Source organism: Apium graveolens, chromosome 6, assembly GCF_009905375.1.
Source record: "Apium graveolens cultivar Ventura chromosome 6, ASM990537v1, whole genome shotgun sequence".
NCBI classification, from domain to species: domain Eukaryota; kingdom Viridiplantae; phylum Streptophyta; class Magnoliopsida; order Apiales; family Apiaceae; genus Apium; species Apium graveolens.
Window position 1 is genome coordinate 256600858 of NC_133652.1, and position 14438 is coordinate 256615295.

Below are 14438 nucleotides of genomic sequence, written 5' to 3' on the forward strand. Positions count from 1 at the left end.
TAAGAAGAATACTAAAGAAGTCATAAGCTGTAAGTGCTTAAGATAAAAAGACTTCTCATATTACTCCACAACTTTATTAAATCTATAAAGGAGTAATTATAAATATACTTGACCATCTTGTATTATTCTAGGTCAAGTATAACTAATTAGTTTTAATATTCTTATTTGGATATTATACTACTTGTGGGCTAGTACGATAACATACTAGTTCAAAACAAACATTTCTCTACTTGTTTTGTTTCGTGGATTGTCTTATTAGTTTTGTAGTGAGGTGAAGTGATGTGAGGTGATTCTCGTTCTAAGACCCAAGTCCTAGACGTACTAACGGGGAGTTAGTAGTCTTTGCACCGTGAAGAAGAGGAAAGACCCCAGACCGGATCACTAAGATCCAAGACCGACAAAAGCTAAGGAAGCCAAGTCCACACAAAGGCTCTACAACAACTTTGAAGAAATAGCGGGGAGTTATTGTATAAGATAAGTTGTGTAGATAATACATTTATTTTGAGGTGGTGACCCTTGTGTTACGCACCAAGATAAATACTTGTAAAGGGTGTAAAGGCTTCTCCGCCTACTAAAGGAGCGAGTTTTTTATAAGGGTAAATCCCGAGTCCGAGAGAGGAGCTCGGGGACTGGAGTAGGGGTGAGCGAATCTATTAGAGGTTGCACCATCGCGAACCAGGATAAAATCACCATGTGGTATTTTCTTTCCTTGCACTTTATTTTCCGCACATATAAACTGCATAACTACTCGGTAAAGTTTTAAAAAGGGATAATATATTTTAAAACGCCACAACAATTTTTAAATTGGTAATTAAGCTATTCAACCCCCCTTCTAGCTTAAAATAGCCCTCTTACAGGACCTTACAGATGTATTTATAACGATACAAAACCCTATATCCTAACCTACAAATTATCTGTATTCAAGTCTGATCCGAATTTTAGACCTAATACTCTAATTCAATTTTAAAACCTAGTCATTTTCTAATTTTAATACCTTTTTATTATTCTATTATTAATCTAATTCTAAAATTACGGGATATTACATACTACCCTCCTTAAAAAGAATTTGGTCCCCAAATTCACAACAATCCTAAAATTCGTGACACGTCTACCCCTTGATATACCAATGGTCAAACTATGGTCCACAAGATCGAATCCTAGGGAATGTACTAGTCCCATACCTAACACATTTTGAAGGACAGCCTTCTCTAGATACCAACTGTAACAACCCGCACTTCTGGACTATTAATTCTAAATACCAAAACTTCAATAAAATAGATTCTTATTCGATAATTCTAATATATCACGAAGGTCAAAGCACCGGTCAAACTCAATAATCAAATTCAGAAAAACGGATACGCGGCTCCACAAATCCGATAATAATTGTCTAAAAAGATATCAAATTTATTTTTATGGCACGAAAGTCTTTATTCTAATCGAACAGCACAAACTAATCAACACATATCTCCACACTGTTCTCATCCTTATTCTTAATATGCTCCTGAAAGAGATATGTCCTAAGTCCAATCATGTATGAGGATTTAGGAATAACTTTTATGTAATCTATTTTGATTTCATTGATATTAATAAAAGGCTTGTTTTATTTTTATTGCGGGCTCTATCTATTTAAATGTTTAAATAAGATATACCACAGTTTAGAGTAAAGCTTTTTATGGATTGTGATGAAATCATAATAATGAGACCTAAAAGATGATAACTCTAAACTTAAATAGTTCATGGTCGTAGGATTACTAACTGGTAATTAATAATCCGCAAAGATCGGTACATACTATGCTTGCTTCATTATGAAGGATGTCAGTTCTCATAGACATTTGTGTGGTGACACTGTAGCTAGTATGTAGGTGCTTATTATAGAATAAGTTCACTGAACATGACTCACACAGCTGAACAACTGATGGAGTTCACTCACGTGTCAGTAGTTGTTCACATAGTGATAGTTGTACAAGTATCCTTAGATTTGAGGTCATCATAGTCATCTTGTGTACACTGAACTATGCTTTGATTTAGTTATTAGTCTCAAGGGACAATTATAAGGGCTCTACTGGGTATAGGAATTTGTACACGAAGATAGTGTATGATCAATAAAGGATCTACCCCTTCCAGTGTAGGAAGAGAATGTTCAATGCTGATCCACTTATGTTAGTTCAGGAATCTCTGGCCAGAGTGAATGAAATTAGAAAGGAGTTTCTAATTTACATTAAATAGAACTAAGCATAGTGAATGAGAAAGCAAGTGATTAAATAAGATAGGCTTGACACAAGTTCCATGCCTTGTATTTAATCGTGACATTGCAGGGTAGAAGGAATTAATTGTACGGTAACTACTCACTGAATAGGTTCTTGGTATTCTGAGCAGTGAATTCGTATTATTTGGATAGTCGCGAGATGCTGAGAAGTATCCCTCACGATGTAGAATAAATATGATTAATTAATTAATCATATTTAATGAATTAGAGAATTTATATAAATAATGATAAAATAGTTTTATTATTATTTATTTCTACTACCGGCTTAATATTGAACCTACAGGGTCACACCATAAAAGCGAATGATTTAATGGTGGAGGAATTAATTAATAATGGCTGATAATTATTTATTTATGAAATAAATAATTAATTGGCAAATTTAATAATTGATTAAATGAGATTTAATTGATTATAAATTAATTAAGAAAAGGTTCTTAATATTATTAATTAAGAATTTAATTTTTAGAAATTAAATCAAGTGAGAGAATTATTTCTAAAGAGTTTAGAAAAAGGATTGATAATTAAAAGGTGTTTTAATTATTAGTGAGAATAATAAAGGGTTAATAATAATAATATTTTATGGCAAAATTTTCAGCTGAAAATTTTGCCTATAAATATACTATTATAGACCCTATTTTTGCCTCAACCAAAAAGATTTACAAAACCCTAATTCTCTCCATTTCCTCCTCCTTCATTACATCGTTTTCTTGGTGGATACCGGGGGAGTGCTTCACACTTGAGGAGCAGCTGCTAAGGATCTCCGTTCATCATTTTTGGATCGCCATTAACGACCTCCATCTTTCCATTAACGTAAAGTTTCTTAAGGTAAACATACTGAACTACGAATTAAATATTATTTTTCACATGGATCCTGCGGAGGGTTTCGGTTTTTTTAAGATTTAAATTTACGTTTTCGTTGCGTTTATGTGCTAAAAACCCTTCAGCTCCAAATTTCGAACCTAAAATATTAAAAGGGGTGAGCTACAAAACTCAGCAAGTACAAATTGACTAACTATTTAACCGAAAATCAATGGGTGTTTTATTAAAAGGATTTTTCTCAAAACAATTATAATTTTGTAAATCAATTTTTAAAGTTGATCCAACCCAAAGTTTTATAGTTCAAAATTCAGAATCTAAAATATAGCAGAATTTATAACAAGGTAAAACATAACGAAACAGAACGAAACGATAATTCTTATAAAATACCACAGTCTTGATCTACGGTCACACTTTACCAGTAGCCGGCATCTAATTCTTATTCTTATTTTTTATAACACACTTTGCCAGTGGTCGGCATCTAAAGTTCAATAATTACACACCCTTAATAGGTATCTAAAGTTGCACACTTGTGCGCCTAATAAGGGTATCTAATGCTAGTTTCGGAACTATAGTGTAAATTACGAACGGGTTCGAAAACGTAGAGACTGGGTTTCAAAAGATTCTCGTATCTTATTTTTTATACAGTTCGAAACAAAATTTTATATCTTATACGAAATTCAAAAATCAGGGTATCAAAACTTTTCCGAAAATAAAAGTAAGTCAAAAAATACTTACCTCAAAGCCTGATCAGATCTGAATATAGCCATTTTGACCCTCTAAACGATGTTATCTTGAAAAATGCAAAACACAAAAGTTGTAGAGAAAGAAAAGATCTTTCCGAAAAGTCAGGAATCAAAGAATTCTGCCTATGATGAATTAATTACGAATTTTATAAGATTGCTGATTTTAATGAGAAATAGCCCTACGAATTTTATTATTAAAAACAAGTAATATGAATATGGTGTATTTAATACAAACCCTATCCATATTAGAATATGATCTAAATTTGAGGCCCAAAACTCTAATTCAATTTTAAATCTTAGTCCCCATCTAATTTTAATTCATTTTATTCTATTATTCTATTATTAATCTAATTTTAAAAATTGCGGGATATTATAGCGGTTAATAAAAATTATTGTATACAGTCGATTCGGACTCAAACAAGCCAAGAATCAAACTAAAAATAATTAAAATATAATTATCTTTTGTAAACACCCCTATAAATATCAGTAAGAGTATATATTTCAATCATTAATGTTATTTTTAAATACCGCTTATTTCAAAAATTTAATGTGTATTTATGATTATCATCAAATTATATAAATTTTAAATTTTAAATAAATAAATTTTATATATTAAAAATTTAAATTCAAATTAAATTAAAAACATTATACAATATATTATTATAAATAATTCACGAATTTTAAAACAGTATATATGTGTGTATACATATATATATATATAACAAAAATCTCAAGAAATGAAATTACCGGTGAAGTATGATTTCCGTAACAACATGAAACTTGAAACTAGAATCAGAAGAAATTAGATCGAATACAGAGAAAACAATTGAGAATAGAGTGATACATAGAGAATGGAGAGAGAGTGGGTGAAGAATATGGTGAGTATCTAGAGTCAAGAAAAGTATGAGTTTGTGTATACGTAAGAAATTAGACAAATTGATTTTTTTTCAATTTTTTTTTTGAATAGCTTGATATTTTTGGCAAATTTTCTATCTTTTTTAAACTTATTCTATTTGAGATATAAAATTATAATTATGCGAGTTTAATGTTTTAATTTTAAGTTTTCTAGTTATATTTTACATAATTACTTTTATTTTTTAATAACAATTTCTATTTATATTCATGAATGAAAATGTCATTAGGTTGTTAGTCGGGATAATTCGTTTAAATAATGAAATTTGATTAACGTTTTTATGCCGATTATAAATTTATAATCTTGTGCTTATGGTAGTACAATAATAACAAAATCTTATAATTTTGACATTATATAATTATAAATAATAATTCGCAATTTGTTATATATTTGAATGACTTTTAACCTTACAACTTACCCCATTAATTCTCACACCCTTTGGCTTTTCATTTTACACCCTTTGGCTTTTCATGCTACTTGTAACCTACAAACTCTAGCCCTATATAAACCATTGTAAGATATGTGATTGATATATGAAATGAAAATCTTCTCTATTCTCTTAGTAATTTTGTTCTTGTAATGCTCTCTACATAATATATTCTATATTAGTTTGTAACACGTTATCAGCACGAAAGCTAATAAGATCTGTGGGTGCACCAGAAGGAGAAGTTGGTTTACGAGTTTACACGAGTTTCTTGTCAACACAAGTACTAGTACTAGCTGGGTGATCATTACTTCCTGTCTCTATAAAAGGTATGCCCATGTTTTAATTGTTAAATGAATATATTACCGCAGGCATGATTGCATGTTAGTAAAACTAGATCCATAACATGCTAGTCTATTCTTTTAGTTCATATTTGTCATGTTCACGTATTACACTTTGCGGGTGGTTAAATATATAAGTGGATGCCTGTATAATATTCTGTACTAATCATTTATGCTAATATTCTGTGCGTAATTAAAATGCATGTGTATCTGTTACAACGCCATGTTAAAGCCAACAGTTTGGTTGTACAAATTTAGGGAGATTTGCACTTTGCACGAATAGTTAAAAACTAAAAGCTAGGCTATGCCTTGTCTCCTGCAGCTTTTATAATCTATTTCCGTGACTAAGAGTTGATGTAGCAGTAATTTATATTTGTTTTACTTGTGCATGCGTGTTAATAATTGTCATGTTAACTAAGATGGGTTGTTATCAATGAATAGCATATATTTTAGTCTCTGAGACTTAACTAAAATCATGTTCTATTAAACTTGTTGATTAAATGCATCATTATGTGTAATATATTATATTTGTTTAAGTGAGTATATTTGATAAGTGATAATCTGTTTCTTTCGCAAATTATTTGTTATCTTGTCATAAAAAATTATCGCACTGCATTATATTTATGTGCATAAATATTGATGTTGATTCGAGTTTTGTTTATTTTTAGTGAAAATGTCGAATCTTACGAAACTTGAGTTTAACGCACTTGATGTCACCGGCAAAAATTATTTGACATGGATTCTTGATGCTGAAATCCATCTTAGTGCAATGGGTCTCGGTGACACCATAAAAGAGGGAAATAAGACCTCTGAACAAGACAAGGCAAAGGCCATGATATTTCTTCGCCATCACCTTGATGAAGGCTTGAAAACTGAATATCTGACTATTAAAGATCCATCAACTCTTTGGAAAGATCTCAAAGAAAGATATGATCACCAGAAAATGGTGATACTTCCTAAAGCTCGCTATGATTGGCTACACTTGCGATTGCAAGATTATAAAAGTGTGAGCGAGTATAACTCTGCCATGTTCAAAATTACATCTCAATTGAAATTATGTGGCGAGAATATCACCGATAAAGATATGTTGGAGAAAACATATTCCACTTTCCATGCCAATAATATGCTCTTGCAACAACAATATCGTGAACGTGGATTCACGAAATATTCTGAGCTTATTTCTGTGTTGCTTCTTGCTGAACAAAATAATGAACTTTTGCTGAAAAATCATCAAGCACGTCCCACTGGCTCAACACCATTCCCTGAAGTGAATGCGGTGACTAATAATGAATATAGAGATAATAAATCATTTGGACGTGGACGTGGGCATGGATATGGGCGTGGACGTGGGCGTGCCCGTGGTCATGGATTTTGGCGTGGTCGAGGCCGAAATCAACAAAATCGCCCCCACTTTAAAAGGAAGCCTTACTATCAAAAACAGAAAACAAATGAGGAGAAACCCGAGGGAAGTACGATGGTTAAAAAGGGTGAAAGTACTTGTAGCCGTTGTGGAATGAAAGGTCATTGGAGAAGTACATGTCGTACCTCCAAGCACTTTGCTGACCTATATCAAGCATCTTTGAAAAATGTTGAAACTAATTTCACCGAACAGAATGATCCTTTGGGGATTGCTCATCTTGAAGCACATCTTGGAAGTGATGGCCAAGTTGATCCTTCGGCCTTTACTCACATGGAAGTTGGTGATTTCTTTGAAGATGTCGATGTGAATATGCCTAAATTTGGTGGTGATGAGCCTAAGAATAATTAAGAAAGGCCTTACTTGCTTGTTGAACGTTTTCCTTATTTATTTTGGATTGTTAGTACTTAATTTTTGAACTATGATAATCATCCTTATCAGTTGCTTATGTAATTTTCTTTAATGAAGTACTTGAGATGTTTTACCTCTACTTCTAATTTTATTTTATTTTTCGTGAAGAAATATGGCCAGCAACCTCTCATCATGTGCTATAAAAGATGAGGAATCTTTTTGTTTGGCAGATAGTGCAACCACACATACAATTTTAAAAGATCAAAATATTTTTCGCATCTAACATTAGCCAAAGCTAATGTAAATACAATATCGGGTGCATCAAATATAATTGAAGGCTCCGGAAGAGCAAGTATAGTGCTACCTAATGGTACATGTTTGTTGATTGAAAATGCACTATTCTCCACCCGATCAAAAAGAAATCTTTTGAGTTTTAAAGATATACGCCACAATGGCTATCATATTGAGACAACAAATGAACTTGAAAGTGAATATTTGTGTATCACGACTACTATCTCAGGGAGGAAACATGTGATAGAAAAACTCCCATCATATAATTATGGATTATATTATACTTTCATAAATCCAGTTGAGTCACACATGACTATTAATACAAGATCTGTTGACCCGACAAATTTTATTATATGGCATGATCGTTTAGGCCATCCGGGTTCAACAATGATGTGAAGAATTATTGAAAATTCAAATGGACATCCACTCAAAAACAAAATTGTTCCATTGTCCAAAGATTTTTCATGTGTTGCTTGTTTTGAAGGAAAATTGATAACAAAATCATCCCTTGTGAAAGTTGCAATCGAATGCCCAAAATTTTTGGAGCGAATTCAAGGAGATATATGTGGACCAATTACCCCATCTAGTGGGCCATTTCAGTACTTTATGGTACTCATTGATGCATCAACAAGATGGTCACATGTTAGTTTATTGTCCACTCATAATGTTGCTTTTGCACGACTCCTTGCTCAAATAATTCGATTACGAGCACAATTTCCTGATTATAATATAAAGAAAATACGATTGGACAATGCAGGAGAATTTACATCCCAATCTTTTAAAGATTATTGTATGTCTATTGGGATTGAAGTGGAGCATTCTGTTGCCCACACACACACTCAAAATGGTCTTGCCGAGTCTTTCATTAAAAGGCTACAACTAATTGCGAGACCATTACTTATGAGAACAAATTTACCAACTACTGCCTGGGGACATGCAATATTACATGCGGCTTCTTTAGTTCGGTTAAGACCGACTTCTTATCATAAATATTCCCCACTGCAACTGGTAAATGGTCAAGAACCAAATATCTCTCACTTGAAAATTTTTGGGTGTGCTGTTTATGTTCCAATATCCCCTCCCCAACGAACAAAAATGGGACCCCAAAGAAGATTAGGGGTATATATTGGATTTGATTCTCCCTCAATTATTAAATATTTGGAGCCCAAGACTGGTGATTTATTCACGGCAAGATTTGCCGATTATCAATTTGATGAGACAATTTTTCCTGCATTAGGGGGAGATAAGACAAAATTTGAAAAAGAAAAGCAAGAAATTTTGTGGAATGCAGTGTCCCTGTCTCATTATGATCCTCGTACAAATCAATGTGAACTTGAAGTTCAAAAGATTATCCACCTACAAGAAGTCGCAAATAGATTGCCTGATGCATTTACTGATGTCAAAAATGTGACAAAGTCACATATACCAGCTGTTAATGTTCCTTGTAAGATTAAACTTCCTGAAGAAGATAATAAAATCATGCTAGCAAATGAGTCTAAAGCACGCCAGAAGCGTGGAAGACCTATTGGATCCAAGGATAAAACTCCAAGAAAAACAAGGAGACTTGATAATAAAGCTGGAACATCAAATGACATCGTAGAATTGATGATCACTGAAGAAACGTCTTCCAAAGATGATCAAACACCTGAAATTGTTGACAATGAAGAGATCTCGATAAATTATGTCATTTCAGGAAAAAGGTGGAATAGAAAAGAAATTATCATGGATGATATATTTTCATATGCAGCTGCACTTGACATTTTTGAGGAAATCGAGGATCATGAACCTAGATCGATCTATGAATGTAAAAGAAGAAATGATTGGCCAAAATGGAAAGAAGCTATTGAAGCTGAACTGAAATCACTTGAAAAACGCCAAGTTTTTGGACCTATTGTCCAAACACCTGCAGGTATAAAACCCGTCGGATATAGATGGGTATTTGTGCGTAAAAGAAATGAGAAAAATGAAATTGTGAGATACAAGGCACGCCTTGTTGCTCAAGGTTTCTCACAAAGACCGGGAATCGATTACGAAGAAACTTATTCCCCGGTAATGGATGCAACAACATTCAGATTTTTAATAAGTTTATCAATTCTAGAAGGGCTCCGAATGAATTTAATGGATGTTGTAACTGCCTACTTGTATGGATCACTCGATAGTGACATTTACATGAAAATCCCTGATGGGTTAAAAATGCCTGAAGCATATAGTTCAAGACCCCGAGAGATTTACTCAATTAAATTACAGAGATCATTATACGGATTGAAACAGTCGGGTCGTATGTGGTACAATCGTCTCAGTGAATATCTTTTGAAAGATGGATATACCAATAATGTAATATGTCCATGTGTTTTTATTAAAAGGACAAAATTGGGGTTTACTATCATTGCAGTATATGTTGATGATTTAAACATCATTGGAACCCCAGATGAACTTAATGAGACGATTGAATATTTGAAAAAGGAGTTTGAAATGAAGGACTTGGGTAAAACAAAACTCTGCCTTGGTTTTCAAGTTGAACATTTATCTACTGGAATCTTTGTCCACCAGTCTTCGTATATTGAAAAGATTCTTAAACGGTTTATTATGGATAAGGCATATCCTGTGAGTACACCCATGGTTGTACGATCATTAGAAAAGAATAAGGATCCATTCCGCCCAAGAGAAAAGGGAGAAGAACTTCTTGGTCCTGAAGTACCATATCTTAGTGCCATTGGTGCACTAATGTATCTTGCCAATTGTACACGTCCTGATATTGCATTTTCTGTCAACCTTTTTGCAAGACATAGTTCTGCTTCAACTCGAAGACATTGGACTGGTGTGAAACAAATATTTAGATATCTTCGAGGAACAATGGATATGGGTTTATTTTATTCTAAAGACTCAAAAGTGGAATTAGTTGGCTATGCAGATGCAGGATATCGGTCTGATCCACACAAAGGAAGATCACAAACAGGTTATGTATTCACATATGGTGATACCGCAATATCTTGGCGGTCTACAAAGCAGACTCTTGCAGCAACTTCTTCGAATCATGCTGAGTTATTGGCGCTACATGAATCTAGTCGAGAATGTGTTTGGCTAAGGTCTTTGATCCATCATATTCGAGAATCATGCGGTCTGTTAGTCAATAAAGGAAGCCCTACTATTTTATTTGAAGATAATGAAGCATGCATAACTCAGACTCGAGAAGGTTACATTAAAGGTGATAGGACAAAGCACATCGATCCAAAGTTCTTCTTTACCCATGAACTTCAACAAAGGGGGGAAATTGATGTTTGTCAGATTCGATCATGTGAAAATCCAGCAGACTTGTTCACAAAAGCACTTCCTACATCTTCCTTCGAGAAGCTGGTACACAAGATTGGGATGCGTAAATTTCGAGATCTATGTTGATTTTCATAGTCGTGTTAAAATGAGGGGGAGATATAATGCACTCTTTATTACACGTGTAACACATGTACTCTTTTTCCTTCACTAGGGTTTTTCCCACAGGGTTTTTCCTAGTAAGGTTTTAATGAGGCATGTTGTTTATACGAGTCATTCAAGGGGGAGTGTTATATATTTGAATGACTTTTAACCTTACAACTTACCCCATTAATTCTCACACCCTTTGGCTTTTCATTTTACACCATTTAGCTTTTCATGCTACTTGTAACCTACAAACTCTAGCCCTATATAAACCATTGTAAGATATGTGATTGATATATGAAATGAAAATCTTCTCTATTCTCTTAGTAATTGTGTTCTTGTAATGCTCTCTATATAATATATTCTATATTAGTTTGTAACACAATTGTAATATAATTCCAATTAAATTTAACAATTTTAAATTACTAAATTTTAATTTGTCCCGGTGAAATTATTAAATTATATATGTTTACTAACCTAATTGTTACAACATCTACTAACAATTAATTGCATCATCCGATTTCTGATTATTAATAGTAAAGATAGTTGTAAGTTGGTCCGGTCAAACTCAATAATAACAGTTTTACTTTTTATTTGGATTTGCAGGATGATAATGTTGAAAAATGTTAAGGTGTAGCTAATTTCTCAAACAATTCAAACACAATTGTAAGAAAATTTAAAGTAACTAAATTGCTAAAATCAATATCTCAACTAATTCAAATTGTTGGGAAAAAAATTGTTCCAATATAAGTGCATGATTAAAATACTGTAAAAAATCGTTTATTTCTTTGAATTAATTGTAATTTAACTAGCAAAAGGGAAAAAAATAATGTAATTAAAAACCCATTTATTGATTGATAGTACTTAATCCCACAGCCCACTACAAGAGAATCCAAATTAACCAAAACAACAAGCAAATGAAAAGTAAAAAGACAGCACCATACTACAACTTGAAATTAAAAGGAAAGGAAGCTTTAGCAAATTATCTCCCAACCACTTGGCATCCAACCATGTATTTACAGATCAAATGATCAGTAAATGGGTTGAAAGAAATCTGACCAACGCGGAAAGGAGTAAACATGGGGAGCTGGAGCAGGAGGAACCCGAGTAACAGTAGCAGAAAGTCGAGCGGGGAAAACTTGAGGAACCGGAGCAGAAACCATATTGGGAAAAAATGGGGGAACATAAGCATAAGTATTTTCAAGCAGCCCAGTCGGACTCCGAGCAGGTTCTGGAGCAGGAAAAACTTGAGATATGGGAAGAGGTGCCAGAGCAGAGAGAGCCTGAGGACCAGTAACACGAGCCGTACTAGGGAAAGCCTGATGAACAGGAGCCGGGGCAGAAAGAAGCTGAGGAAAAGGAGCCAAATCATCTTCAAGCATCCAATTCTCAATCGATGTCAGGCAAGAGATTCCAGTGTCATCGTAGATGCTCATCTCATTATTTTGTGGAGTAGTAGTCATTGAGTTCCCTGCCGTTGCATTCTTAAGCCTCTTTTCATAGTTGGCTTTTTCGCAGTCCAATCCAAAAGTAACAACATCCCCATTTTGTGTAGAGCCTTCATGGGTCTTTGCTCTCTCATCATCAGAGCTATTAACTGTACCCAGCTTCTTCTTCAGATGGGTATGCCAGTAGTACTTGATGTCACTGCCAGTCCTACAAGGCAGGTGTGCAGCTATGGCAGCCCATCTACACGTACATGCAACCAAAAAAATTTAGCATTGTTATTTCCATCAACATTCCGATATACATTAAAAGAAAGAATAATACATTCTAATCGGATCAATATTGTTTATAGAAATCTTCTTTTGTACAAATGCACATTTTGTCTAACACTTGTAGTTGTATGGACTTAAATCTGAATTTGAATTTATATTTCCTAAATCATAAATAAGATTTTTTAAATACTTGTTTAAAATAGTTAGAGACCTTTCAAGAATTTTTCGTAAAATCTTTAGACCAATAAATTCATCTTTTAATTGTCCCTGAAAACCAAGAGAAATAAGTAGTCCAAAAAGGCAGTACCGGTTTTCAAGGAGAGCTTGATAACGGATAATCGCCATGTCTTCCGTGGGAGTGAAGTTTCCACGTTTTATGCCGGGCCGGAGATAATTCTTCCACCTCAATATGCAGCTTTTACCACACCTCTGCAACCCTTTTATATCACATAAAATGTACATAACTGATCAGGATATATAAGCTGATAAAAACTCACAAAATGACCCATAAAAATTAAGAGTGATAAAACAAAAAAGAAGAAAGTAATGTAAACACCCGGGCATCATCTTTATGTTTCGAAGAATAGAATTTATTCTTCTACAGGGGGACTTTCTGCACAACTTCTTTTTCATTTATCTCGTACACTTGTTATCTAAATTTCAACAAAGTATTGTATTAAAATAACTAAAGACTATATACATATATACCAGCATTTCTAGGAACAAGTCTCCAATTGCCTGGACCGTGATCTTGAATGTAAGATACTAATGTGATGTCTTCTTCAGGACTCCACGGTCCTCTCTTTGGCTCTCCCATTCTTTCAGCAATAGGTGGCCTCCCCATCTCTCTCCTCTCCTTCTCTCTCAATATAATAGAGTATGAGTATATATATGTAAGAGATGTTAGAAGCTCTTTTGTGCAGAATGAGTTGCAGAGTGAGTGGGTATATATACCAATGGAAGATACTCAAGTCATAAATCCTTGTTTACCTACTTAACTTACAATATCTAATTCTATTTTTTTCTTACAAAAGTCAACAACTGATTTTTTTTTACAAATTTTCATTCCCACCACCATTAATATCACATTGAAAAGTACTACCTCATTTTCATTCTTATTCAACAGATATTTGACTTTTTGACACGTATTTTGAGGGATAAAATGGTAATAGTTAAACTTGTTATTTTTTCTAATTTGTATATCATTTAAAATTTAAAGTCTAAATTTATGCTTGATATAAAAAGTTTATAAATTAAAATTATCTACAAGCTTCACACTTTACACCTCAAGTCAAAAAACATCAATCAAATGGTAAGGTGAAGGTAATAAACATCTATATAACAAAATAAATTAAATGAATATTTCGCAGGATACCATTATACTTTTGACTTTTAAAATTGGTGCGATGAGTTTTTTCAATCCACTTAGAGAGTTGTGGTACCTTTAAACTTTTTGTATAGACTTTACATTTCTATGAGTAAAATCTTCGAGGAACCTTAAACATATAATATTTCCACAACATATAAGAGTAAAAAACAATATTAGTGACACTGGCTGCAAAAGTCGAAAGTAGTGATGACATAGAGAATATTAAAAAATGTATATCCAAACAAGATGCATAATTTTTAGCAAATTTTTAAAATACTAAGAACAATATTTTAAGTTTCCATCCATCATCTGTAATTCTCTCCTTGAGCATTAAATGATTACCTACCAATTTAAAAATTCCTAGTACTTAAACCT

General features: G+C 33.2%; 2 protein-coding genes across 2 annotated transcripts; one reads left to right on the forward strand and one right to left on the reverse strand.

Moving 5' to 3' along the window:
- Positions 1–6179: 6179 nt before the first annotated feature.
- LOC141665926 (uncharacterized) lies at positions 6180–7274 on the forward strand. The gene has a single exon (XM_074471912.1). The coding sequence runs from the start codon at positions 6180–6182 to the stop codon at positions 7272–7274; it is 1095 nt and encodes a 364-aa protein (XP_074328013.1).
- A 4550-nt stretch (positions 7275–11824) lies between these two features.
- On the reverse strand, positions 11825–13538 carry LOC141667521 (transcription factor MYB30-like). The gene is made up of 3 exons (XM_074474045.1): positions 13403–13538; positions 13002–13131; positions 11825–12665 (listed from the first exon to the last, which is right to left on the reverse strand). The coding sequence occupies exons 1-3, from the start codon at positions 13536–13538 to the stop codon at positions 12008–12010; spliced, it is 924 nt and encodes a 307-aa protein (XP_074330146.1). The 3' UTR covers positions 11825–12007.
- Positions 13539–14438: the final 900 nt, after the last annotated feature.